At 48.6% G+C, this 26,480-nt stretch overlaps 1 protein-coding gene across 3 annotated transcripts in view; it reads left to right on the top strand.

Moving 5' to 3' along the window:
• Nucleotides 1–26,480, top strand: part of CALN1 (calneuron 1) — a 488,233-nt gene that overhangs the window by 452,686 nt on the left and 9,067 nt on the right. For all 3 annotated transcript variants that reach the window (XM_032872377.1, XM_032872376.1, XM_032872375.1), the window contains one exon: nucleotides 22,775–22,931. In XM_032872377.1, the coding sequence (XP_032728268.1) occupies nucleotides 22,775–22,931 (157 nt within the window). The remainder of the gene's footprint in view (nucleotides 1–22,774; nucleotides 22,932–26,480) is intronic.

The raw sequence follows: 26,480 nt of genomic DNA on the forward strand, positions 1-26,480 counted from the left end.
GCTTGCTGGCGTTCGTAAAGCCTGCAAATGGAAGCAGAGAAGCAAATGCACCAGCACATTTCTCTGGCTGGAGGCCAGGATGCATGGAGGTTTTCTTAATTTAGAACTGACTGTAAACTTGGACGTCTTGCTCTTGGGCCACCAACCATGCTGCCAGCATCCCAGGAGGGAATCAGCTAACCCACAGGGGCTACATACCAAAAGCTCTGACTGCTCCCCAGATTTTCCAAAACAAGCATTGAGTCCTGTGGGGATAGCACCTGTGTCTCTGGGAACCTGCACAAAATGGCAGCTGTCAACATCCGAGGAGAAATTTGAAAGGGACGCCTAGTGTGTTGCCGTCAGCTCCCGGGACAGCACAGAACCCCCACCTATGTGCACCTTTGGGGGAACCACAAGCAGCCCAGCAGGCAGCCTGGCGTTTCTTTCTTGAATCATCTAAATTCCCATACTCAAGCTGTGATTCCCCAAATGCCATACCCAGTAAGTCCTGCCCTTCCAAGGCAGACACGTGGCCTGATGTGCCCAGCCTACCCCCGGTCTCTCTACATGAGGTGTGAGCCAAACACCTCTCCCTTAGGTGACTCCAGAACCCAGGGCGAGCCTTTGACCAGGATGGGTTGGGAGATGTCGGTCTTGTTGCACTTGGCCATCCGCTGTAATGTTCAGTCCTTGTTGGTGTGAACCAAGGGGTCATTCACGACCCTTCCTATGTACACAGAAAGACAGAAAGAATTGAGGGTCTTAGAGTCCAGGGAGGGGCAGGGAGCAGGAGCTGCCTTCTGGGGAAAGGGGGGGTGGTCTCCATGCTCTGCTATTAGTGGCCCAAGGGAGCAGCCCTTGTTGCCCTTGGATCCTGAGAACATACTGCCCTGTCCTTCACATCCTCTCCCGGGATTCGATGTCATCCCCTACCCTTGTATCCTTCCAAAATGGCCCCTGTTTGTTGCCTAACTCAGTTTGGATGGATCTCTGCTTTTTGCAGAATTCTTCCACTGAGACAATGAAGATCCCTTGGCTATCACTTTGTGATACAGGCTTCCATGATTTTTTTTTTCCTTTAAAAAGGTCATTCTTTCAGGGGAAGGGGAAGGAGGATTACTTCAATAAATACCTAAAACACACACACCCTGTAAAAGGTAGAAAAAATACATCCTCCTTGCAGTTTTCCCCAAAAATACTGCCACATGCTTAATGGCAAAACAGTGCTAGTGAAGGCTGTCACTGCTGTTTCCTCTGTGCCAGGCACCACAATAAGGCATTTTAGAGATGCAGGTTCATCCCATTGTCCCTGCAGCTCTATTAGCATTATTATTCCCATTTACAGATAAGGGCACTACAGCTCGGCTCTCAGAGGTTCAGTAAATGCCCAAGAAGACCCAGCAATTAAATCTCAGGTCTCCCTTCCAAGAATGTCTGTATTCCTTGCCAGTACACAAGCATTCTCTGGACAATTTTCTTCACACACTTGGCTCTGCAGTATATTAATATCTGTTTGTTTCTGTAGAATGCTTTTGTTGCAAGTAGCAAAAACGCCAATTTGGATGGATTTCAAAGGTAAGGGAATAGCTCAGTGAACAGAAGTCTAGAACTGAATGAGCTTCAGGGTTGGTTGGATATCAGTAGCCTTGGCCCTCTTCCTCTTCCTTTGTGTTGACACCTGTACAGACGATAGTCGCCAAATACAGCCATAGCCATGACATGTTCTGCAGTGTGATCTTGGCAGTCCCCCCATCAATCAGTGGTCCATCTTCTCACTCCTTTGAATCTGGTCAGCTTGTGACTTATTTTAAGCAGCAGCATGCAGTGGAAGTGATGCCGTGTGCCCTCCACTGCCAGGTCAGGAAGGCCATTCAACATCTACCTTGTTTGCTGGAACACTAATACTTGGAGCCCTTTGTTGCCGTATAAGAAGTTCAGCTACCCACCACGTTGTGACTCGTCTGCCTGACTTGTGAGTGAACAAGCCTTCAGATGATTCAGCTCCAACTGTCAGGTTGTGTCTTTCTAAATAGACCCCAGACATTGTCGAGCAGAGGCAAACCATGATAACTAGAACAATGTCACTTTCATGCCAGTAACAAGATGACTGGAGCAGCTCTAGACATCACATCTAGACTTGACAATGCCCAGAGCTTAAAGAGGGGCCATCTCCTTCCGTGGTGCTCTCTCTCAAGGACAGAATGCTTCCCTGGCAGGCATCAAAACATGTCTCTTTGGTCAAAAGTGAGTCACATGCCCACCTGGGACAAGATGAGATAGAGACAATCTCGATATCTATGACAATACTACCTGAGAAAAGATTTCCTGTTTCATTATTGGCAAACACTAGACTATAAAAAATTAAACTGGTCTGTTAACTACAGGACTGCTCAGAAACATTGATGCTAATTAGATCTGTCATTTCCAGTAGGGGAAATCATATGCCTTATTTCTCATTCATATTTACCATGAAGGTCTATTTATTTATGTAGTTATTTTGGAAGAGCACTTAGCTTCCTGGAACTATCTTCTACAAAATTTGGGGGAAAAAACCCCAATATAATTAGATACAGCCTTTCCTTTAAAATTGGAAACATAATACATGTGCCTGTTAACACACTATCATTTAACATTAATCTAACCAGTGCCATTAAATAAGAACTCTGCCTCCATTTAAATACAGTAATTGGTACTTTTTTCGGAATAAACATACCCAAGGAGATGAGAAACTTGGGCTCTAAAATGTGTAAAACACTGCTGCAAGAAATTGAAGACACAGACCAATAGAAAGCTATCCCATGCTCATGGATAGCTAATATCGTTAAATAGTGGAAGAACCTGTATTGTTTTAAATGTCCGTAATGTCTGTACGACCAAAGCATCTGTAGACTAATGCAACCCTTATCAAAATATCAGCAACACTTTTACAGACCTAGAACAAATAATTCTGATATGTATATGGAAGCAGGAAAGACCCCAAATAGCCAAACTCATGGAGAAAGAAGAACGAAGCTGGAGATACCACAATTCCAGATTTCATGGGCGGGGGGAGAGTTAGTACTTTTTCCTGCTTGCTAATCTCTCCCATTTTTTGATCTTATGCAATATGGGATTTAGATCCAATTTGTTATGGTTAAATTATTGTTTTTTCATATTGTGTTTTTCTTTTTAAGAAGCAGCCACCTTATTTGCATTTTGCTTTATACTTGAGTTCATAACATTTTAAATTAAATTTTAAATTGGATGGTTTCTGTTCTCACAAACCATTTCTTCATGTCCTGCTTTCCCCATTACCAAACTCCTCATTTAATTCCTCTCTCAGTGGGCTGATGTGCATTTTAAATAATTTGTTTAGGAAGGCTGGTGGATTTTATGCTTTCCGAGCTCTTGCAGAGATGTTACGAGGTCTGTTGTCTTTGAAGATGAATCAAAACCTTCCAAGTATCAAATTCTTAAGTAAACGCACTTTCCCTTAAAAATCTCAGTGATTTCTCTCTAGTGTCTCCTGGAGTTTAGAGTTGCACAGGACATGTCCAAGAGGGCCTGGTTCTCTTACTTGGACATTAACCAACTTATTCTTTATGCCTAGAAGTCTTGCAGAATTTTTTCTGTATTTTTGCATTTCAAACATGTCATCAAGATATGTCCAAGTGTTGGCATCTTTCTAATTATGTCTCCTGATTCATGAGAAGCCCTAAAGATCTAGAGAATTAAACTTCTAGGAAGTATTTTTATATTATTTTATGTTTGGTTATTATTCCATCCTACATCTTCTTGGTTCCTTAGAAATAATGGTTTTCTGTGTATCTCTATTCTGTGTCCTTTGTTTTATCATCTTCTCTCCAATGCTTTTCCTCCCTGAGTCCTTCTTTCTGTATGTCAGAGCTAATGATACTTATTTTGCTGTCTGATTCGCTGACACCATTTTCTCTCCTGTAAATCCTGCTCTTTATTGCTTCTGTTGTCATTTCTGCGATGACATTATTAGATTTTTAAAACATTACTTCTTATGTATTAACTAGTTTCCATCTAATCAACAAACACATGTATAGCAGAACACCATGGGGTGTACAAAGTAATTGTTGCATAAAGTTTACTTTTGTCTCTCACATTTTCCAGAAGTCCCATTTTCTTCAGTTTCCAAAGTGCTAGGTTCTCCTGCGATTTGTACATCTTGAATTCTTTTTCGAAGGTTGCAGACTTTGTGTGTTCATTTCCTCTGATCTTTGTGTACCCGGTCTTTGCATAAAGATAAATAATGGACTAGAATTTGCAAGAAACTGGCATGACCCTCCGTGAGCTGCCAGCAGTTTTGAGTGTGGGGAGAGCCAGGAACACGGGCCGGCACCTCCAGGGAAGTTCACGTATCTCTTTAGGGCTGCTGCTCCGTGAAGGGGAAAGCTAGTGAGTCTGGGTCACCCTTTCTTCCGTTTTCTGTGAGACCCAACCTTCGCCCGAAGCTACATCCAGCTGTGTGGCCCTTTCCTTTGCGCTGCTTCCTGCCCCCGTGGTGTGGTCACTCTTCCCCTTGGACGTTTCCAGTGTGTCAGTGAATGTTGTACAAATGGTGCCGCACAAGCACCCCGAAACTCAGTGGCGTCATGTGAGATGCACTTACAGTGATGTTCATGGGTTCCATGCTGAGGGTCAGCTGGGCGGCTCTGCACCCAGCATGAGTTGCGTTTCTAGTCCGTGCCACTTGTTTCCATTCTGGGCCCAGTGCGCAGAAACCCATGGAAAGGTTTTTGTACGGAGATGTCACTGGTACGAGAAGGTGCACCCGGTGGCATCTGCTTCTACACCCTCCTCTAACGTCTTACTCCCCAAAGTAAGTCACCCGGCCAAGTCCTACAGCCCTGGAATATACCCAGTCATAGGCCGAGTGTGGGGGGAAGTAAGAATTTGCTTTGCACTTATGCACATGACAACAAACCCTAGTTCTTCTCCGGTGTCACAGTTCACCGGGGCGAAGAGCTTCTAATGAAATGGCCTTGGTCTGTGCCGTTGCCATTCTGATGCCCCCGCATCCCCAAATCCGGCAGAGGTGGTGTGTTTCTTCCAGAACCCTCCATCTCCACTCCCTCTGTCCTGACATGAGCCCAGCCTGCCTTGTGAAGTATTTCTGTGAAGCTGCTGATTTTACGGCCTCAGTTATCTTGTTCCTATAAAAGTGTTTGTTTATCTTTAGCTGATTAAAATTTCATAGGCAACAAATAAAATTTTAAAAGATGAGGTCGGGGTATATAATTGAATCCTATAAATGTAGCGTTGCACGGCGTAGCTCTGTGCTCAGTTCGTGATGGGGGAGGGCGCGCCACCTGCTGAGCGTGTGACCTGGGTATTAAGAGGGAGAAGCTACGGCTTAGCCACAGTCAGAGATTGTCGTCTGGTGCCTAAATCGGAAAGTGAGACCCCTTCCCCACATGCCGTCTCTGCGGTCGGGTTACTAAAACAGCCGCAAATCTTAACTCATTCCTTAGCTGTGATCGCTGAGACCAACAGAAGGACGCGTAACTGACCCGAGTGCCATATTAGTGATCTGGTTACTAAACAGGGGACCGTACAGCCCAGTGAAAGGTCGTATTTGTGATCCGTTACTAAAGCAGAGTGCTGGGCCGTGTGGCTTCACCCAGGTGGCATTTGTGACCTGGTTTGTGGACAGAGAGCCGTGGCCTTCACCCTGGACTCCCGTCTGGCTAATTTCCTGGAGGAGGAAGGTCTCTGAACTGCTGGGGTTTCCTCTGGGAACTACAATTGGGTCAAGGGTATTCTAACTCATTCTGGATTCTAAGGGAAAAAACACCACCTTCACTTCCATTCTCAGCCTCAGAACAAAGTACCTTAGTTCTCTTAATTTTCAGCCACTGGTGCTGACAGTCTGTAGCCGGGAAGGGACACTCGGCCTCACACTATCATTCTTCTCTCTGGCTTCGGAATTCCTGTTTCTTTTCTGCCCTCCATTCAGCCTGGACCCATTCGATTTTGGTCTTTTGATTCTTTCTTGTTGTTGTTCCTCTTTTCAGGTTTTTGCTTAAACTCGTTAGTTAGCATACAGTGTACTGTTCGTTGTAGGATTTAATGATTCATTACTTACCTACAGCAGCCCGCGCCCATCCTAACCGGGGCCCTGGGTGTTAACGCATCCGCCGCAGCCCGGCCCCACCCGCCGCCCCTCCAGCAGCCCCGGTTTGCTCTCTGTAGTTAGGAGTCTGTTTTCTGGTTTGCCTCTTTCTTCCCCCATGTTCATCAGTTTTGTTTCTTGTTTCTTACATTCCACATATGTGTGAGATCATACGGTAGTTGTCTTTCTCTGACTGACTTATTTCACTCAGCATAACACCCTCTAGCTCCATCCACATTGTTGCAAATGGCAAGATTTCATTCGTTTTGATGGCTGATATTCCATTGTGTGTGTGTTTACATACACACATACATACACACATACACACACACATACACACACACACATGCATACACACATATGCACACTCATGCACACACATACACATGCATACACACGTACACACAGACATACATACGCACAAATACGCACACACACATACACACATACACACACATACACACATACATACATACCACACCTGCTTTCTCCATTCATCAACTGATGGACATTTGAGTCTTTCTGTAATTCGGCTGTTGCTGACAATGCTGCTGTAAGCATCAGGGTGCGTGTGTCCCTTCAAATCAGTGTTTTTTTGTCCTTTGAGTGAATACCCAGTGGCACAATTGCTGGACCGAAGAGTAGGACTTTTTTTTTTTTTAACTTTTTGAGGGACCTCCACGCTGTTTTCCAGAGTGGCTGCACCAGCTGACACTCCCACCAGCAATGTGGGCGGGTTCCCCTTTCTCCGCATCCTCGCCAACATCTGATGTTTCCTGAGTTACCAACTTTAGCCATTCTGACCGATCTGAGGTGGGATCTCATTGTGGTTTTGATTTGTGTTTCCCTGATAATGAGTAATGTGGAGCATTTTTTCATCTTTCTGTTGGGCATCTGTGTGTCTTCTTTGGAAAATCGTCCATCCGTGTCTTCTGCCCATTTTTTAACTGGCTTGTTTTTGGGGTGTTGAGTTTGATCCATTCTTTATAGGGTTTAGATGCTAACCCTTTTCAGGTACGTCATTTGCAAATAACTTCCCCCATTCTGAAGGTTGCCTTTTGGTTTTGTTATTTGTTTCCTTTGCTGTGCAGAAGCTTTTTATCTCAGAGTCCCAATAGTTCATTTTCGCTTTCCTTTCCCTTGCCTCAGGAGACATATCTAATAAGAAGTCGCTTTGGACAACGTCAAAGAGGTTGCTGCCTGTGTTCTCCCCTAGGATTTTGATGTTTCCTGTCTCACATTTAGGTATTTTATCCATTTTGAGTCTATTTTTGTGTGTGGTGTAAGGAAATGGTCCGGGCTTATTCTTCTGCCTGTGGCTGTCCCATGTTCCCAGCACCATTTTGAAGAAACTGTCCTTTTCTTATTGGACATTCTTTCCTGCTTTGTCGAAGATTAGTTGGCCATAGAGTTGTGGGTCCATTTGCGGGTTCTCTGTTCTGTCGCATTGATCGATGTGTGCGCTGGGGAGGTCTTTTTATTCTTTATTCTGCATCTGGTCACATTTCCTTCATCCCTTGTGCATCACGTGTTCTCCCTTCTTTGACTGCGGTGACCATCCCTGGATTTCATTCAAGCCATCCTTTTGCTTGAACTTCCATATGCAGTCACGGCCCGTTTTCTGAGTATTTCCGTTCGCCACGCTTCTTCTCCTGCATGGGAACTTTCCTCAGCGCCCTGGCTGTCTTAGCCATTTCTTAAGACACCATGTGCCCGTTCTTCCATCTGCCAACACTGAGGTGAGGCGCTGTAGGAAGGAAACGACCAACAGGCTACATCTCCAGCCTCAGGGATCTTCTCTTCTATGGGACAGAACAGAAATGTCAGCAGGCAGTTTTCGTACAGCGTCGTGGATGTGCTGATAAAGTTGGATGTGGGGTAACGTGGATCACACGGGAGGGGAAGCACATTCAACCTCAGGGGACCCAAAAGGCTTATCGGAAGAATCTCGGAGACGGTGAGGCCTGAACGAGGGGTTGGTTCAGAGGAGGACACAGGCCAGAGCACGGTGTCCCGGAATCAGCAGCCTCTGGTGCTCAGGAAGGTCAGCACGCGGAGGTGTCAGATGTAGGGGTGGGAAGGGGCAGGACGTGACGGCAAAGCCAGATCACGGAAGGACTTAAGAAGCTGTGTTGAGGAGCTTAGACCCCGTGATGAAAGCACTCGGGAGTCCTTGGAGGGTTTTCATCAGGTCACCTTGGCTTCTGAGATCTTGTTTCACAATCAGCGCATGTATCCGGAAAGGCCCCGTCCGTGCAGACGGGATCACAGGACAGCCAAGCCTCATCCGTTGCTCCAGACGAGCAGATCTACAGTCCTTACCTGCATTTACAAGCAGTTGCGCCCGGCTCTACTCCCAGCCCGTCAGAAAGGGCTTTTCTTCCTATCTGAAGAAAGTCACTAAGAATTACCTGTCTGGGGTCCTGGGCGTGGCAAAAGGAACGCTCCAGAATGAGACAAGTGATGCAGTGACATCTCGTTCTGTTGCTTTGCTGAATACCAGACAGAAGCTGTCAAGAGAATCCTAAAAGCCTACGTGACAGTCTTCAAATGAGAAAAAAAGCAGGTGTGCTCCAGGCACGAGGAGCTCCAATCCCTGCTCTCAGACGGAATTCGGGGCCGGCCGACGGTGGCTTGCAGCCCGGAGCAGAGATGGATTCCGTGGGCCTAAACACAGAGATGACGCTGGGTCTCTCCGCATTAACAGGCCCACCACAGTGATGCCGTGTAGTTGTATTACCTTGCATTTTTCATTAAAAAGACTTAACATTCTTATTTCCTTTCAGACTCCCCAAATCTCTAGGAGATGGCTTCTTACGATGATTGTTATTCTTACCTCCTTGTGACTATTCTGATCATTTTATTATTAGTATTATTGTTATCTATTAAATGGAGAGAGAAACACATTCCAAGCTAGTAAGTGACCTGCTAGATTCAGCTGGAGACTGCCGGAATCCCTCGATTTTGTGTGAATATATATGTCCCTCGATTATCATTCCCTGAGTCTGCGCGTGTAGGACTTTTCTATCAACCTCTTTCTGCATTTATTCGCAGAACTCAGCTGATTAATCTCATTTTCTGAAACTGCCACAGTAGGCAGTGAAGGGGGGGCAAACAGAGAAACAGACCCCGGACTTGAGCCTTACCTGTGTGGTGCCCGACCAGGTGACATTGGACCAAATTACCTTCTCCTGCCACAGCACAACCTGGGCTCAGGCCAGCAAAATGTGTGACATACAAGGAGCTGCGCATTTTAGACTAGAAGGAGTTGTGTCCGCAGAAAACCCAGGATATAAGTACCACCGTGTATGTCGCAGGGGAACAGAGCACTGAGGAACAGAGGAGTTTAGACACTTTGGCGGGGTCACACAGCCACTACATGACAGTGTCTGGGTGGAAACTAAGGTCATGGGACTTTTCTCAGAAGTCCTACTGGGGCCTCACACACTCGCACACACGCACACATATGCTGTCACAGACACACTCACACTGGGTTTTCATGATGTCTTCACCTTCATTCACATGCGTCATAAACTACTTCACTTTAATGCCGCGGACCCGTTGGAGCCTCACCACATCCCTTCGGATGTGCAAAGGGGAATTGCGTATGTGTTTTATCCTCACGAGTTGCTGTGAGGACTCAGACCTCTTTCTCCGGACACGTGCTTGTCTCCGATTCTCCCACGGGATCACCCTCAGATACCATAGACGTCACACGCCTCCCGGGGCTGGCGTCGAGTGGGATCCCTGTGGGCCTCTGCCGGGCTCTCCCGGGAGCCATCATGCTCTACCCTCAGCCCCCAAACTGGACGGTCCAGTAAACGCCCCCCCCCCCCCGCTTGACAAACCACAGCAGCCCCCGTGTCCGAACTCCCGAAGGTGAGACAGGTTCTTCCCACACCTGGGGGAGCTCTTAGCAAAACGCCTTTATTTGACCAGCCAAACCCAAACATAAACCTCCTTGTTGCTCCCATAACAAATCACCACAAACTCTGTGGATTAAAGCAACGCAAACGTGTTCTCTGAGCGTCCTGGAGATGAGCGGTCCGAAACCGGTGTCGCTGGGCTAACCTCAGGGTGTCCACAGGGCTGAGCTCTTCCTGGCAGCTCTGGGCAAGGGGGGGTCATTGTTTCATTGTCTTTTGTGGCTTCCCATGACGGCCTGTCTTCCGGTGTCTCCCTTCCTGCATCTCTAAGGCATCACTCTTTCCTTGTATCTCCTCAATCGTCCTCCTGCGTCCAGCCTCCCTTGGTCTCCATCTTCTAAGGACCCTTGGGATTACATTTCGGGCCCCACAGAGAGTCCAGGATAACCTCCCCATCTCAGGGTCCTTAACTTGGTCACATCAGCAAAGGAACTGATTTGCATGTCCTGGGGTCAGGATGTAGATCTCTTTGGGGCTGCGATTCAGCTTCCCACAAAACCCACTTCTTGGAGGGCCACAAAGCTCTGTGCTCTGGAGTCCTCCCAGGTCCTCCCTCCAGTGGGACAGATCACGCTGCTGGAAAGGTAGAGAGGAGTGAATTATTATTCAGTCTAAGGCTCCGATCACTGTGGCAGTAGAGAGTGGGAGCAGAGAGCTGTTGATGTCCTCTCCTCTGACCCGCACTCCGATACCATACCTTTCGTTTTACCCTGGGGAAGGCGCTGCGGAGCAGCAATTATGTCCATTTTTAAAAGAGAAATGTTTTCCTGATTCTTTCCATGAGCCGTTTTGCTTACAGAACAGTGTGCCCTCGCTCCCTGCCCTGGACTGTGCTCTGCACAGAGAGCCGTACCACCCACCCTCAACCCCTTTATGTCTCTGCCGAAATGGCACCATCCCACAGGGACCCCCCTGATGCCCTCATTTAAAAGTGAATCATCACCACCACCACCCGCCCCCGCCAAGAACTCCCCAGCCTCCTCCTGGCTTCCCTGGACCCACGACACACCTCACCATCTGACATTCCGGTCACTTCTTTCTTTCCATACTCTCAGTCTGTCCCAACAGTTCTCCTTGAGGACAAGGAATTTTCTCTCCCCCACTCCCTGACGTATCCCCCATGTCTGCAATAATGCGTACCGCTCACTGGGTTCCCGATATACATTTGTTGAATAAGTAAGGGGAAGCATACAGAGAACATAGATATCTGAGCCACAGAGTCTGAAGCTGACCTTCCCCTGTCCCCCGTCACAGGGGAGTCTGGCTGGCACGTTTTAACAACCGCACCGGGGAGAGCGAGGTACACACCCCAAATCCAAGGTCAGCTTAAAGCAGCAGAGGGGAGCAGAAGGCAAGCGCTCCGTCGGAAATCGTCAGTCTCACTCGCCTGCTCCTCATCTCCGCTGCGTTCCTGAACCTCTCTGGGCTCTGGCATCTTCATCTGTGCCATGGGCATGAGGTGGCCTGGCCTTCCTCTGGGCAGTACCCACGGGAGGCTCCGGGGAGGCCAAGTGTGTCATGCACCTGTCACAGAGGAAGCTCGCCCTCCATCTAACCTCTCCTGCTTCCTGCTCCCAGACAGACTGGAAACGAGGCGCTGGACCTCCAAAGGGTCCGGTCTTACGGGATGTTTTGTCTCAGATTTGCAGCCAGGGGACCTGTCAGTGGGCACCGACCCCAGGCCGCTCGCCTGCATTCGGACTGGTGAGCCTGTCCCGCAGCAGAGTTTTCTCCGCGTCAGCCGTCGCCTCTGAGCCACGTGTCTGCTCCGTAGGTCTGGCAATTAGTGGAAACTTCCTTCTGGAATGTGGCAGTAAATGGGTACTCCATCTCAGTTCTGGTGTGATGGGCTTCCTCTTTTTCTGCGTTTCTTTCCTCTTCATTCTTTCTGCGTCACCACTGCATTCCGGGGCGTGTCTGCAGCCTCGCGGGAGGACCCAATCCCCGTGCGAGCCCCAACCCCGTCCTAGCTCCTGTAGGACTACAGAACACGGTACGCTCCTCCTCGCTGGCCCCGTGCCCCACCACGGCAAGTGTGCGGTTGATGGATCCATCGCAGCCTGGTACCCGCTGCTGCTTCTGAGGCCCTCCAGCCGCCTCCCAGGCCTGGGCCCCGCCTGCTCGTCTTGTCCAGGATCCAGACGCGTCCCCCTTTGCTCGCAGTGGGGAGGGGTCGCACAATGCCTCGCGTTCCAGTCTCCCTGTTCAGGTCTCCGTGTGGGGAAATCTTGGAGCCCAGAAGGACTCTGGAAGTCTCCCAGGTTACATGGGTGCCTCCTGTCATTCACCTCTGGACACCATTGACAGGCTGATGGCAAGAGGCACCCTTTCTGGGGGGAAGGCTGCTTAGTAGACCGGGAAAGCTGTGTTGTCCATGGCATGGGGCCGAGCAAGGAAGGAAGGCACAGGCGGGAAACCAGCTCCAAGGACCGTGTGTGTCCTTGCCGCATTGGTGCTCAGCGCACACTTGACCATGGCTCTGTTTTTACGCTGCGCTGAGACGCACGAGAGCACTCAGTCACGGGGGGAGAACTCTGGCTGCCCGAGATCCTGCCCAGACGTCCCAGACGACAGGAGTTGCTCCCACTCAAACGGGACCCCACTCCCGCCATGGTTGAGGAGCTCTTGCCCCACTGACCCGCGCGGCTCTCTCAGAACGACGATGCCTTTTGCAGGTGGGAAGAGACAAGAGCAGGAGCGGGCGGTGTTCCAGAGATCATCCAGCCCGTTCGCTGCAGAGAAGGAACTCTGTCACCCAGTTACCCTCACGCCTTCTGCGATGAGTGAGCTGGATCCACGCAAAATCTGGTCGGGGAAGCTGGGGACCCAGCCTTCCAGTGTCCTCCCAGAGCAGAGCACCCGGCAGAGAACAGAGGATTCTGTCCTCCCAGCAGTCGGGTATGTCGTCTTGTCAAGAATTCGGGGATCCACTGAAGACTCGAGCACCCCCGAGGTTCCGCCCACAGCAGGAAAATACGTTCAGTTACTGGGCTTCGTGCACCTTGCACCGAGAGAGAAGCTGAACGTGGGAGGTCCCGTCACACCGGCGCTCTTCCTGGTCTTCTGTCAGGTTTGGGGTTGAGGAGCCTTGAGCAGGGGGACGGCACGTGAGAAAGACTGCTTGGAACAAACGGAAGCTTCAGGCTGCTTCATTCAGCAAGCATCTGTCCCGCGTCGGCCGGAGCCGGGCTCTGTGACGGGACTGACTCTCGACTCTGTGCGAGGCACGGCGCAAGCCTCTGCCTCCAGCCACGGGCAGAGGCCCCCAGACAGACAAGTCCCCGGGGAAGAGCCAGGGTTAAGGAGTTCGCTGGGGAAATTGCATTTCTGACCAGTTTCCAGGTGCTGCTGGTGCTGCTGGTCCAGGAAACACACTTTAGAACCTCTGGGTTACGCTAGAGACGGGTGTGCAACGATCTTAACCTTGGAAGAACCAAGCTTCCGGAGCAAGAGAGAATTAGTATCTGCAAAGTGGCGCCTGAGGAGCGACCCCAGGAACTGCACATGGAGCTCAGGGATACCCACAGCCAAGACAGCCCCCCGGTCTACTCTTCTGCAAGTCCTGCAAACCCCCATTCACTTCGAGGCACACAGGATCAGTAGCAACCGTAACCCTGGACTCCTTACAACGTAGCATGTCCAAGGAGAAGGACGCAGAGGAGGAACTTGCCTCTGAAAAGTGCATCAGGGAAGAATTGTAGAAGATGCCTGTTTGATGTTCTTTAATATTTTAACCTTTAAAAGCAATGCAAAGCATGTTAGATCATGTTTTTTAGAAAGCAGCAGTAACCGTCTGGGCACAAAGGGAATGGACTAAAGGAATGAGAGGGGAAGGAATCAAACACTTTGCAGGATTAAAACCTACACTGGAGAGAAGTAGAAGCAGGATTAACAAGGGGGAAAAAATCAGGGATGTGGAATACAAAACCAAGAGATGAAAATGAGCAGGGATAAGGTGGGAAATATGGAAACAATGGGTAGAGATTTTAGAATCTTGTGTGTTCCAGAGGAGGGGACCCATTCGACAGAACAGGACCAAGACACTAATCAAAGCTGTTGTCCAGAAATAACTGGAAACCGAAAATGGCATTGGTGTAAAAATTAAAAGCCCCCTCATGAAACTCCAGCCGAGATCACTGCAAAAACACATAACTTAACGCAGTGTGAAAAACATTTTTAAAATTTCATGGATAATGCGATATTCCTACTGGTGTCCAGAAGAGAAAAGAAATGATCATCCAACTGAAAATTTAGAGCAGCCCCCGACCTCTTCCCTCCTCTCACACATTAAACCATAGAAGATCCAGAGAAGTTTCAACAGAGCTTTGAGGGGGAGATTTGTGTGATTCTAGAATTTTACACCCAGCTAAGTCTTCTGTCATAGGAGATGCTGGGAACAAAGTATTATCAGATTGTAAGAGCTCAGAAAATGTAGTGTTCACAAACGCTTCATTATCAAACTATTTTTAAAAGTTCTCTTAGCAGATATTTGGATGAAAATCAGGGTTGGGACAGTCACAGAGAAAGGGAAATGAGCACTGAAATCAATTTAATACAGTGAAGTGTCAGTAGCTGTTATAAATTTTGTTGTAAAATTAAATGTAGAAGCCAAATACTATTCTAGGAAAAATGCACATGGTAGGAAACGTGTCATAATAAATCTCCAGTTAAACTTACCAAGACTATAACGGGTTGGATAAGAGGTTGGAAATAAAGGTACTATAAACTTTCTTATCATTTGCAAGGAAAGATGAGAAAATGCAATTTAAGTGTTTTGAATTTAATAATATAAGAAATTATGGCTTAAGTAATGCACTGGATAAATGGAGAGAGATCTGCCAGTATAATCAAAACTAGGACAGCTGTAGGTTTGGGGTTTTATTTTTTATTTTTTGCAAAAGACAAAAGGCAAGGGAACCATAGAGAAAGATAAGTCCAGAGAGCAGAGGATGAAATTTAAAAAGTACAGCCAGACATGTTTACGGCACATAAAAATATGACTAGCCTACCCCGTCGGAAGGCGAAGAATGTCCAGCTAGATTGTTTTTTAATCCAACTTTATTCTCTTTGTAAGAGACAAGAGACACTCTCTTTATAAGACACACGCCTTTTTAAAGACGCAAGTATCTGGAGCACCTGGGTGGCTCCACTGGAGAAGCGTCCAACTCTTGATTTCAGCTCAGGTCATGGTCTCAGGGTCCTGGGATCAAGCCCCCCACAGGGCTCCATGCTGGGCGTGGCGCCTGCTAAGGGTCTCTCCTGCCCTCTCCTCTGCCCCTCCCCCTCCTTCTCTAAAAATATTCAACAATAAAGTAAAGACACATGTATTTAATACAACACAATAAATTTAAGAACCAAAAGGGAGATAAAATTTTAGCAGAAAATCCACTCAAAAAGAAAAGCATAGCCATCTTGATGTAAAAACATTTATTTTCAAAGAGAAGGCACTTAAATTTTTAAAAAAATTACTTTGGATTCTATATATGCCTGATAAATTTAGTATTATTTGACAGCACAGGTGATCTGAAAAATAATTTGATATATATTAAAACTTCAGGCTCCTAGGTTTTTTTGTTTGTCTTTGAATTTTTATTTATTTTGAATTCCAGCATAATTAACACATGGTGTTATATATAGTTCCAGGTGTACAGTATCGTGATTCAGAAATTCTGTATATAACTTGGTGCTCATCATAATTGTACCCTTTACTCCCCTTCACCCAGTTTGCCTACCCCCCCCACCTACCTCCCCTCTGGTAACCACTCTATTGAAGAGTCTGGGGGTTTTTGCTGGTCTCTTTTTGGCGCTTGAATATTTTTTTTAATGACCGTGTATATTGATAAAAGGTATACTACAGTTCTGTACCCAGTTCCCATGAGCGGGTTTTCCTCCCACACTACCAAGCGAGTCTCCAGCATCAGCTGGGTGTCCTACAGTTCAATGCGATTCTGACCTGATCTACCTGGAGAGGATATCATTCCAGAGGTTGAGGGCTCGACCCACAAGGCTGCAGCTGGCAACTGCAATCCAGACCGTCACCCACACTGACTGGCTGCCTGTGAGTCAGAGGTTCCCGGGACGCCCTCCTTTGGGTTCCATTAATTCGCTAGAGTGGCTCACACGACTCAAGAAACCAGTTTAATCACTAGATTACTGGTTTACTGCAGAAGCTACTAATGGACACAAATGAATGGCCAGATGAAGAGACACATAGGGTGAGATGGCAAAGGAGCTTCCACCCTCTTGGAGTCTGGGCACATGGAAGTGTCCTAGCTCGCTAACCTAGAAGCTCACTAAATCATAGGCACAGCTGATGACAATACTGGCCATTCCTGATGGAGTCACCCTCCAGCCCCTCTCTCCTCACTGGAAATCAGGGGGTGGGACTGAAAGTTACAACCCTCTGTCCATGATTGGGTCCCCTGGCGACCCGCTCTCCATCTGGCAGGGACTTCCAAAGGTCACGTCCATAGCATAAACTCTATAAGGGTTGAGAGGGGCATGTGAATAACAAGACACCCATTTGTGGCCCAGAAGTGATTGCAGGAACTGAGAACGAGAGACCAAACATGTAACGAAGACGCTCCCATTGCCCTTATCCATTGCAGGAGTCTTGGGGGCTGTGAGCCAGGAACTGGGAACGATAAATGGAAGACCAGAATGTGCATTTACTATAAATCACAGTTCAACTTACACCCATTCTCTAATGGAGGCTGCAACCTGTTTATCTTGATGTCCTCCCAGTGCCTCTCCTGGGCTTTTTCATACTCCACACCCTCTTCCTTTCTGATGACTTTGATCATCACCTGATGACTGTGATTATCATTTGTATGCAGATGACTTCCAAAGCCATATCGTTGGCCCGCATCCAGACGTCCCCCGGGCTGTTCTGTCGGGCTGTCCCTCAGGAGGTTCCTGATGTGCACACAACCAGAATTCATCCGGTCACCTTTCTCTCTGGCCTGTCCTCTCTCTGTTCCCAGCCAGCTGATGCCACGCGGGTGTCCTCCTGATTGGCTCATTCTCCTTTACGGTCCGCACCCAACGGCTCATTAAGTCTTGCCGATCGCGCTCTTACGTGACTCCCTTACGTGGTTCTTCAGGCTCTGGCACCATAGCCCACTGGTCAAAAATGATTGAAGAAGACAATTTAGGTGACGAACACAAACTTGCAGTTTGCATTCAGAGAATGCAAAATGGGGCAGAAGACAGGAAGCTGTGGTAGGATAATGCATAAGGAACAAGGAAGAGAAAAACTGATACTATCTGTGGGTTGGGGAAACACACAGCCAGCCCTGCTTGGGGTGAGAAGGCCCAGCATTGATCTCAGCACTTCTCAAGAGGAACGTTTACAAGGATGCAACATTTATCTCGGTTCTGGTTTGCTAACATGGGACCTCAGTGGCTTCCTCTTGGACCTAGAACGTTAGGTCAACACCACCACAGTTCCGAAACCGGTTGCTTCAATACCCTCGTCTTGGGTCATCTTGCCCCTTATACACCAAGGATACTTTTTCTCAAGTTCAAACTCAAGCCATTTCTCCAGTGAAAATCTTTTGGGGGCACCCCATGCTACCTAAAAGATAAGACAAAGCTCCATCCCTCCAGCCATTAAACCTAGAATTACCATCTGACCCAGCGCTCAGAGCGTTCGAAGCAGTGTTATTCACAGTAGCCACAAGGCGGAGGCCACAGGGATGAACCCAAGTGAAATCAGGCAGTCACAAGAGTAGAGACACTGGGTCATGCCACATATGAGGTGTCAGATTGATGCCAGACTGTACAGGAAGTAGACCGTCTACAGGAAGAGCTGCCAGGGGCTGGCCAAGCAGAGAGGGGCCGGGGGAGTTAGTGTTGAGTGTCCGTGGAGTTTCAGTTTAGGAAGAACAGATAGTTCTGGAGATGGATGGTGGTGCCGGTTACATGAAGCGTGGATGTACTTGGTGTCACCGAACTGAATGCTTGTACGGACTGATACCCTCCCCGTGGGTCCCCTCAGCCCCCACCCCCTTCCATTGCTCCCAGTCCTCAGAAGAATGCAACGTAGAACCGTTCATGGAACGTGTCAGCTTTCACACCCTGGGCCTGGGGTAGTCACGAGTTGTGGCCGCTGCATCCTTCTCCCCTCCCTCCCCAGCCCCTCCCACTGCACTCACCTGGCAGACCCTTCTCCTCCCGGTCTTGGTGGCTGCTCCTGCAGGAAGCCCTCAGCACCTGCTGCCTTCACAGGGGGTTTCCAAGCCACCCCGTGCGTCCCCTATCGTGGCTCGTAACACACTGGATTAAAACCACTCCTTGGCTTGTCTTTGGAGAGCGAGATGCATGTCTTGCGCACCTTTGCATCTCCGTCAGGGTCTGGCGTGGGGTCCGCCTCAATGACTGTTGATTGAGTTCAGGAATCAACCTTTCGCACTACGGAATTGCCTCATTTGAGAGCTACAGGACTCTCCATAGACTTCGATGCGTTACCCGTGGTCTCTGGCAAATCAAGCAGCAAGTGATGTTAGAGGAGGGAACAGAGTATAAATGCGAGGCTACCTAATATGATTAATGAGGGTGGAGATGTTCGTGCAGCTGACCGTGGAGAGATACCATAAATGGAAAACTTCTGTTCCCGGGAATGAGCAGTCGTACATGCTGCACTCTTTAACCACGATCCACCACCAGCAGAATAAAATAAAAACCCAAACCTAGAGGAAACAAGCAGGATTATCGATACAAAATGGGGTATCAGAAGTATGGAGAGAAATTTCAAACTGTGATGCAAATGTGTATGGTTACGTGCGAATCTTCTGGCTGGTTTTCTGAAAGAAAATGCACAGTTCCGAAACAGACCCGAGAAAAATTAAGAAGCTACAGGAGTGATGATGGAAGGAATCCTTGCTGGCATTTTGTCTACAGTGTTTGACAGTGCGATGCCTTTCAAACTTGCAAGAGATCTACTCCGACAACATTGAAAACTTGGAATCCTACTTAATTAATTTTGTTTAGATGTTAGTATCTGTTACTAAACGATGACCCGGATGACTGAACGAAGGAAAATAGAGATTTCTAGGCTCTGTGTCTTGTCTTCACTTTGCCAGACTCTGGCTGATTCTTTTCACCTAATCTCTGATTTTCAGCAAATTCTCAGCTGGTGAGGTCCCTTCAGCTGGTCTTCCAGGAAATACTTACTCATATTCCCAGAGTCTCCTTGATTTTGTCCCTCTTGGTCTCTGATTGGGGCGCGCTGGGTGGGAGCGCGTCCAAATTGTCTCGTCTGGGACGTCCATCACCCTCACCTGGCCCTTTCCCAGGCTTCTTGCAGCGCCCGGGCTTAAAACCACGCGTCCCCCCATCAAATCTGAGGAACAGTAAGACAAAGAGGATGGCAGGTCGACCCTACGTGTGTCTCATAATTCACTCTACGGCCAGTAAACTGTGATGCAGAGACAAATCCACTTCACACACCTACTTCACTGGTTCTTTCTTCTGTAAATGGCTTTGAACTGCAGTCATTTAGATTTCCAGCAAATTACAGTGACCTCGTTTCATTTGTTAGAATAAGGGCATTTTTAAAGCAAGGTAAGGATTGCTCACAAAGAAAGCAGGGAGAGAAAAATGTCCAGAACTTCCTCTCACTGCGATCCAGACTAACTTAAAATATTATTCTGTGTTCACTCTTGGCTGAGTTACGCTGCAGAAATCCCAAAGTCTTCATGGCCAGCGTGAGGGCTTATTTCTCTTAAATCACATGCCCTTTGTGAGCTGGCCCCATGTTGTATTTTTTCCAGGAGCCAGAATGAAGGAGCAGCCCGTACTTGGTGTGAGTGGTTTTGTGACAGAAGGAAAAAAAAATGGCAGAACACAAGATGGCTCTGAGACTTGGCTCCAGACATCCATCATTTTCATATGTGACTTTTACCGGAATTTAACCGGCCAAAGCCTTCCATCAGTAGGCCGAGAAATACAGAACCCTTGCATGTTGGGGAAAGAAAGAACAGGAAATAATGAAACCTATTACAGCCCACACTTCTACTCAGAAATACTCATTTACCTCTCTTCAGCCACAAAATACACTCCTCCCTCCCCAAGGGAAACACCCAAGAACCCCGTCCAATGACAGCATGTAAGACCCGAGCCTCAAGACTTAGAATCTCATGATGTACGTTAAATCTGGTTGTGGCTCCTCCTGATCTGGAGACTTTGTAAATGAATGAATGAATGAATGAATGAATGCATAATCCACCACTGCCACACTCGACATATAAGGGCAGAACAGACTCAGGCTAACCACCCGCAACCAATCCCATCCAGAAGGAAAGAGAAAGAAAAGATGGCAGACACACAGCATTCAAAATTTTAGAAAAAATTCTACACTCCTACTGAGCAGACCTTGGGGTGAGCACCGTTCCTTGGTTGGACCCTAGTTCCACTCCCTGGAAGCCGCTCTTGCGTTCACTGTAGGACTTCAAGCCCCGTTCCCGGCGTCCGCACCCAGGACATCCATCCTTCGCGCCGCTCGGCTAGTGCGCGTCTGATGAGGGCAGTGGATGCCAGGGCTTGCCTGGATCCTCGAGAGCTTGTTCTCCTAAGTGCTCGTTCCCATAAAAGGTTGGGAGCCCGAAGATCACCTTGGGTTTTGAGCAGTCATAGAGTCTTCTAACCCAGCTGTTGGCTCCAGCCCGGGATCGCTGTTTCAAAAACTTAGTCATTTTTTAAAATCTCTTTGCTTTCAATTGTCTTCTGCTGATAGCCACATCCACAGTTATTTCTCTAATATTCTAATAATTTTCTCTAATATTCTCTAACATCCACAATTATTCTCTCTAAACTTAATAACCGGCTTCTTCGGAGAGTCACTTCACACATTCAGGGGTTTTAATAAGGAACACTTAGTTTATTTTGTTATTTATAGCATATCTCAGTTTTATCTCTTCCTAGTTGAAAGTGAGAAACAATTGCTTCTGTCTGTTCTGTAAGACCAGGAATTTCTGGGTTTCTCTATTCCTGGCTTGCAAACCAACCAATTCTTTCCTGAATTCATCTTTTTCCCTAATTTTTTTTAAAAAAAAAAGAGATACAATTCATATATAACATTATGTTAGCTTCCTGTGTATGATTCAGTATTTATATATATTGCAAAAAGATCATCACAATAAATTGAATTAACATCCATCCCCACACATTCTTGTAACGAGAACTTTTACAACCTATACTTCTGGTTTCAAATATGCAATACCGTGTTCTTAACTCTAGTTACCATGCTGTACACTAGATCCCCAGAACTCACTTATTTCATAGCTGGACGTGTGTACCTTCGGGTCCCCTTCACCCATGTCACCCGCCGTCCATCCCCAAACCTGGAGCCCAGCAGTCTGTTCTCTGTATCTGTGAGTTCAGGGGTTTTGGGTGGGTTGGTTGGTTTCAGATTCCATAGATAAGTAAAATCATATAATCCTCGTCTTTCTCTGTACAATTTCTTTCACGCTGAGCTCACTTTGTCTTGAGGCACCCGTCAGAGGAAACCAGTTGCAACTGTTGCTGTTCCCCAAACTTCTTACCTAAAGCCACAAACTGCCTTCACACACATCTGTCCTTCAAGCCCTCGCAGGCGATGACTTACTGAATGCTGAGTTTCTGCATGACGTACATGGGTCTTTAGCTTTCCAGCCTCCAGTAACGTTTTTCTCATTTTCCACCACTTGGCGCTGGAACATGATATTTTAGAAAGTTCGTGGGGTAGCCTCCCACTTCCGTGCATTAATTTTTGTATTATTGGCTTCAAACAGGTTAGCAAACAAGCCCTGAGTCTTTGTGGCTGACCGTGACGGAGGGCTCTCCTTACCCCCATCGCCCTCCCTGCGTGGGGTGTCTGCAGGTCTCTTGCACTTGACCCTTGTTCCGGGGCCTAGGTGGAAGGACCAGCCCCCACGTGGGACATGCTGTCCTCACAGCAGAGGGCAGGCAGCATCTGGTCGAACCACATAATGGCTCTTAAAGCTTTTCCCTGGATGTGGCATCTGTGACTTCTTCTCACATTCCATCGGCCAAGAAAGCGATAGGACCAAACCCGATAGAAATGGAGGGAGAGAGTATAATCCTCTCCTCAGGACAGGGGAAGCTACACTGGCCCTTCGCTTCTCTTCCTCATAAACATGGCTTTGAACTTGCATTTTATCTTGTTAGAACAAAGTATGTACTTTTCCTTGAGATATATCTATTTATTTGGGGGGGCAGAGGGAGAGAGAGAAGCTGACCGTGTACCAAAAGGGGGGCTGGATCCCACGACCCTGAGATCATGACCTGAGCGGAAACCCGGAGCCAGACACGTAAGCGACTGAGCCGCCCAGGTGGCCCGGACAAGATACGTATATGTAAAGCAGGACGGGAATGGCTGTCTTCTTGGGAGGTTTGTCATCGTTAGAGACACGGGCGTTGTCTGACGTGTGACACAACCCCAGGGCATGTGAGGCGCGCTGGGTGTGTGCGGGGGACAGCAGATGCTGTGTGAGTGGGAGGCCAAAGGAGCCGGTGGCATCTTCTCCAGGACTCCCCGCTGCGGCGGGTGCCGCACCCGCTGCGTCCCCGCGGGGTCCCCTGCCACATTCCCGCGTGTGCTCAGAGCTGCAGGTGCCGGAGAAACTGCTCATCGGCTACCCGGCAAGGCTGGGAGAAGCGCCGGGAGAGTTCTGGGGCGTTCGGGCCACGGGCCGTGCCCCGAGCTGGGCTCTTGAGACCGTCTCACCCCTGTCTGTCCCCGCAGTTCGACATGCAGAGGATAACGCTGGAGGAGCTGAAGCTCATCCTCTACCACGCCTTCCGGGACCACCTGACCATGAAGGACATCGAGAACATCATCACCAACGAGGAGGAGAGCCTGCAGGAGACGTCGGAGAGCTGCCAGACGGAGTTCGAGGGAGGTAGGTGCCCCCGCGTCCGCTTCCTCCCCGGGCCGGGCTCGGCGGACGCCACCGCGTCGTCCGCAGATGGAACGTGCTCGCCGTCGGGCTGCTGTGCCTCGGCCGAGAACCCAGGGCCGAGGCTACGGGGTTCTTGCTGCGCAGACGCCACAGGTCATTTACTTTCTTTGTTTTCTTTTTTCCCCAAAACCCTGCATTTTTGCGGGACCTCTAGTGACCCTGTCACTAGCGACCGCGTCGTCCCCCCCGGGGTCCTCTGAGGTCTGGGATTGAATGTTCAGCTTTGTGGTCGCTCCGCGGTCGTCCACTGGACGACCACCATGCCTGCCAGGCTGGCGGCGACTTGGATGGAGTCCGGTGGCTCACTGGGCGACCCTGGCCGCCAGGGCTGCCTTCTCTGAGGGCCCGTCCTTGTCTAGAAGCATCAGGATAATTACCCCCACTTCTCAGGACCCTGAGGAACGGCTGACCTCTGCTCTGCTGACCAAAGGCGCGGCTCAGGAAGATCTTGTCCGTGAAATGACTCCGTGAACTTAACCACGGAGTTTTCGAAGAAATAAGGTTGTCCTGGGGCCAAAATAGAGACCCATGAGAGGCCATTGTGAGGCGCTCAGGAAGGAAAACTTAAGAAGAAAAAACCCACTTACCCGATCCCCTTATTAGTAGAAAGTTCCAGGGAAGCTTAAGAATCCAATCCTTCTTTCCAACTTTGAAAACCAGAACTGCCGCAACAATGCTGACACATCAAAAAAGAATTTTTTTGCATTGTATTAAAACATGGTATCCGGCGACCGGCCATTTTTCACGTGTGGGTGCTGAGCTTCCTTAAAGAGGTCAAAGTGTTATTTTCTGTTCTTTTTTCTGAACGCTTAAAAAAATCAGTGTACACAGTGCATGAGCTGTCACATGGCCACCAGAATAGCGCTGGGCTGTCCGGTCTTGGAGCTGCCGCGGTCCAGCGGCTGAGCACTGTGGCAGGGAGTCTGCTCGGGGCGGGGTTGGCCCAGGTGGCCACAGTGGCTCATTCAGCCCTGCACTCCCCCAGGTCCTGTCTGGGCGGCTTCGTGTGCAGGATTAAAGGTTGTGACAAGAGGAAACAGGAGGAGACGTTCGTGGTTCATGCCCTGATGGGATAAAATTAACTCAAGCCTGGGAAACAGGGCATGGTGGGTGGGAAGGGGCATCAACCTGAGAACAACGCCCCTTCTGAAGACATTCAGATTTAAGTTTTTCAAAACTGCTGTGAATAGCAAAGGTGGTGGTACAGAGGCTGCCTTGGTCTTGGTCTTGGTGTGCATGACCCCTGGGCTGTAGCATCAGTGGCCGTATCTGGAGTGGGAGGCATGGGAGAGCTGGACGGTCATAGTCAAAGCCATTTGCTGCAGGATTTGGGGGCGGTGATGACTGGGAGCGTGAGTGGGGGGAGGGAGGCAGAGATGGGAGGAAAGTTGGGCTAAGTTTTCACTGGCCTCCCCTGGTCCCATCTAGTTTTTCCCGGTTCAAATAATGGAGGCGCCAGGGGCTCCAGCAAACACTCCTGAGGTGGTGGGAAGCGTATTTCTGGGCATTTCGTTTTCCATAAGCGCCTTCATTTGTGGATCACTGTTGTGTTCAGAGAAATGCCACAAGTCTTAGTAATTTGGGAAAGGTCAGACTGTGCACGGGGAAGTCATCTGAACTCTAAGCAGTGTCTTTTTATTGTCCAAGCTCTCACACATTAGTAAAGGAAGCGACTGAGAGGGGGGTTTTCTGAATCGAGGTCTCACCGCGTCTGCTTTAACTGATGCGGACGTAGAGCGCTGACAACAGCCACCATTTCGGAAACCGGGGGGCCGGGGGCGGGGGTGGTAATTGATAAGTTCCAGTCACTGCACTAAATGCTTTAAACTTTGTGGTCTTATTTAGTAAAAGAAACATTGTTTTATAACATTGCTTTTTGGAATGACCTGTGCAACCTTGGTTACATAATCCACTTTGCTTGTGTTCACATCAGACAGTTGTTTTCTGTGTGTGTTTTGTATTTTAAATATTACTGTGTTTGGCCCCAAATGCAAGCTCATTGCTTTGTGGTGAGGTTTTTTCCAGTCTTGGGTAGGATCAGAGTCACTGTTGGATTTATTTAATGCCCACAGCCCTCTCCTTGTTCAAGAAGGGGCTTCCTTGACTGTACTTATGGGCAGAGTTGTCCAGGAAGAGATGCCACATAGGCACTGAGGTCCCCCCAACCAGTGCCCTAGGACTAGAAGAGTCCATTTGAGGCCCCATGGCTGGCCTTGACCTCCTCCCTTCCCACCCAGGGAGCGCTTCTCTCCTGCTCTTGTTAAAACTTTGCTGCAGCAAGTGTGTACCCATGCGAGTGAGCCGGACGGCCACTGGCAGATCCGTGGGGACTGGGAGTCTGGCCCTCCTTTGTGTCAGAGGAAGGAATCTTTCAGAAAGAAAAAACCTAAAAGTGTAGGTCTTTGCCTTAAAAAGATGAAAGGGCACATCCATCTCTGAGCAAGGAAGGAGGTGGTCAGTGAAACTGATGTTGTGTTGAGGGCACCTGGGTGGCTCAGTGGGTTAAGCCTCTGCCTTCGGCTCAGGTCATGATCCCAGGGTCCTGGGATCGAGCCCCACATGGGGCTCTCTGCTCAGCAGGGAGCCTGCTTCCCTTCTCTCTCTGCCTCTCTGCCTACTTGTGATCTCTGTCCGTCAAATAAATAAATAAAATCTTTAAAAAAAAAAAAAAAGCAGCAGATGCTGTGTGGCACAGGGGGAATTTAAAGAAGGTCACATCAAAGAGCTTGGAGCACAGCAAGGTTAGGGTCAAGACCCCAAGATTTGCACAATCTATGTGACAGAGCCAGTGAGACAAGGGCAGGAGACCTTCCACGTGCCAGCAGCATCGTTTTACATCACGACTCTGCTTTCGCTTTTATAGATCCCGGGCCTGAGACTTGTACAGAGGTTCCGTTTCTGTCCAGAGTCAGGACGCAAATTTCTTTCCCTATGAACGGAAACGTTAAGGAGAAATGGGCCAGGAGCCCAGGGGGTTGCGGCCCCATGATGGGAGAGGTTTCTGTGTTTCTTTTTCTCCTTTTCATTTTCCTTTTGGCTTGATGTTGTTGTCTTCACTTGTTTGAGTTTTAGGCCAATGCAGACCACAGATAAATGAATGAACAGGCACGCGTGCGCGCACACAGACACACACACACCAGCTCCTCACACGTTCTGGTCTGCCTTGTCTTTATGGAAGACAGAGCTCCGTGATCATCAGCAAGAAGGAATCTTTCCATCTTCTTCCGGGAAAAGGACAGGAGATAATAGGATGAGACTCCAGGATCCACAGAAGGAAGCTTTCCGGGTTCTCCCAGAGACTCTGAGATGGGGGTTCATGCCACGTGTGGAAGGCACCTACAGAAAACCTCATTAAGGCAGGGAAGAGACTAGAAGAATCCAATTTGAGGGCTCCAAGGGGCACCTTTCCTCTCTTCACACACCTGGTTTCTGGATGAGACGTGACCCAGATTGGGTCAGGAAGCTGACCGGCTCTTACCCACCATGCCC

This window comes from Lontra canadensis, unplaced genomic scaffold, assembly GCF_010015895.1.
Source record: "Lontra canadensis isolate GAN:19392208 unplaced genomic scaffold, GSC_riverotter_1.0 scaffold45, whole genome shotgun sequence".
NCBI lineage: Eukaryota > Metazoa > Chordata > Mammalia > Carnivora > Mustelidae > Lontra > Lontra canadensis.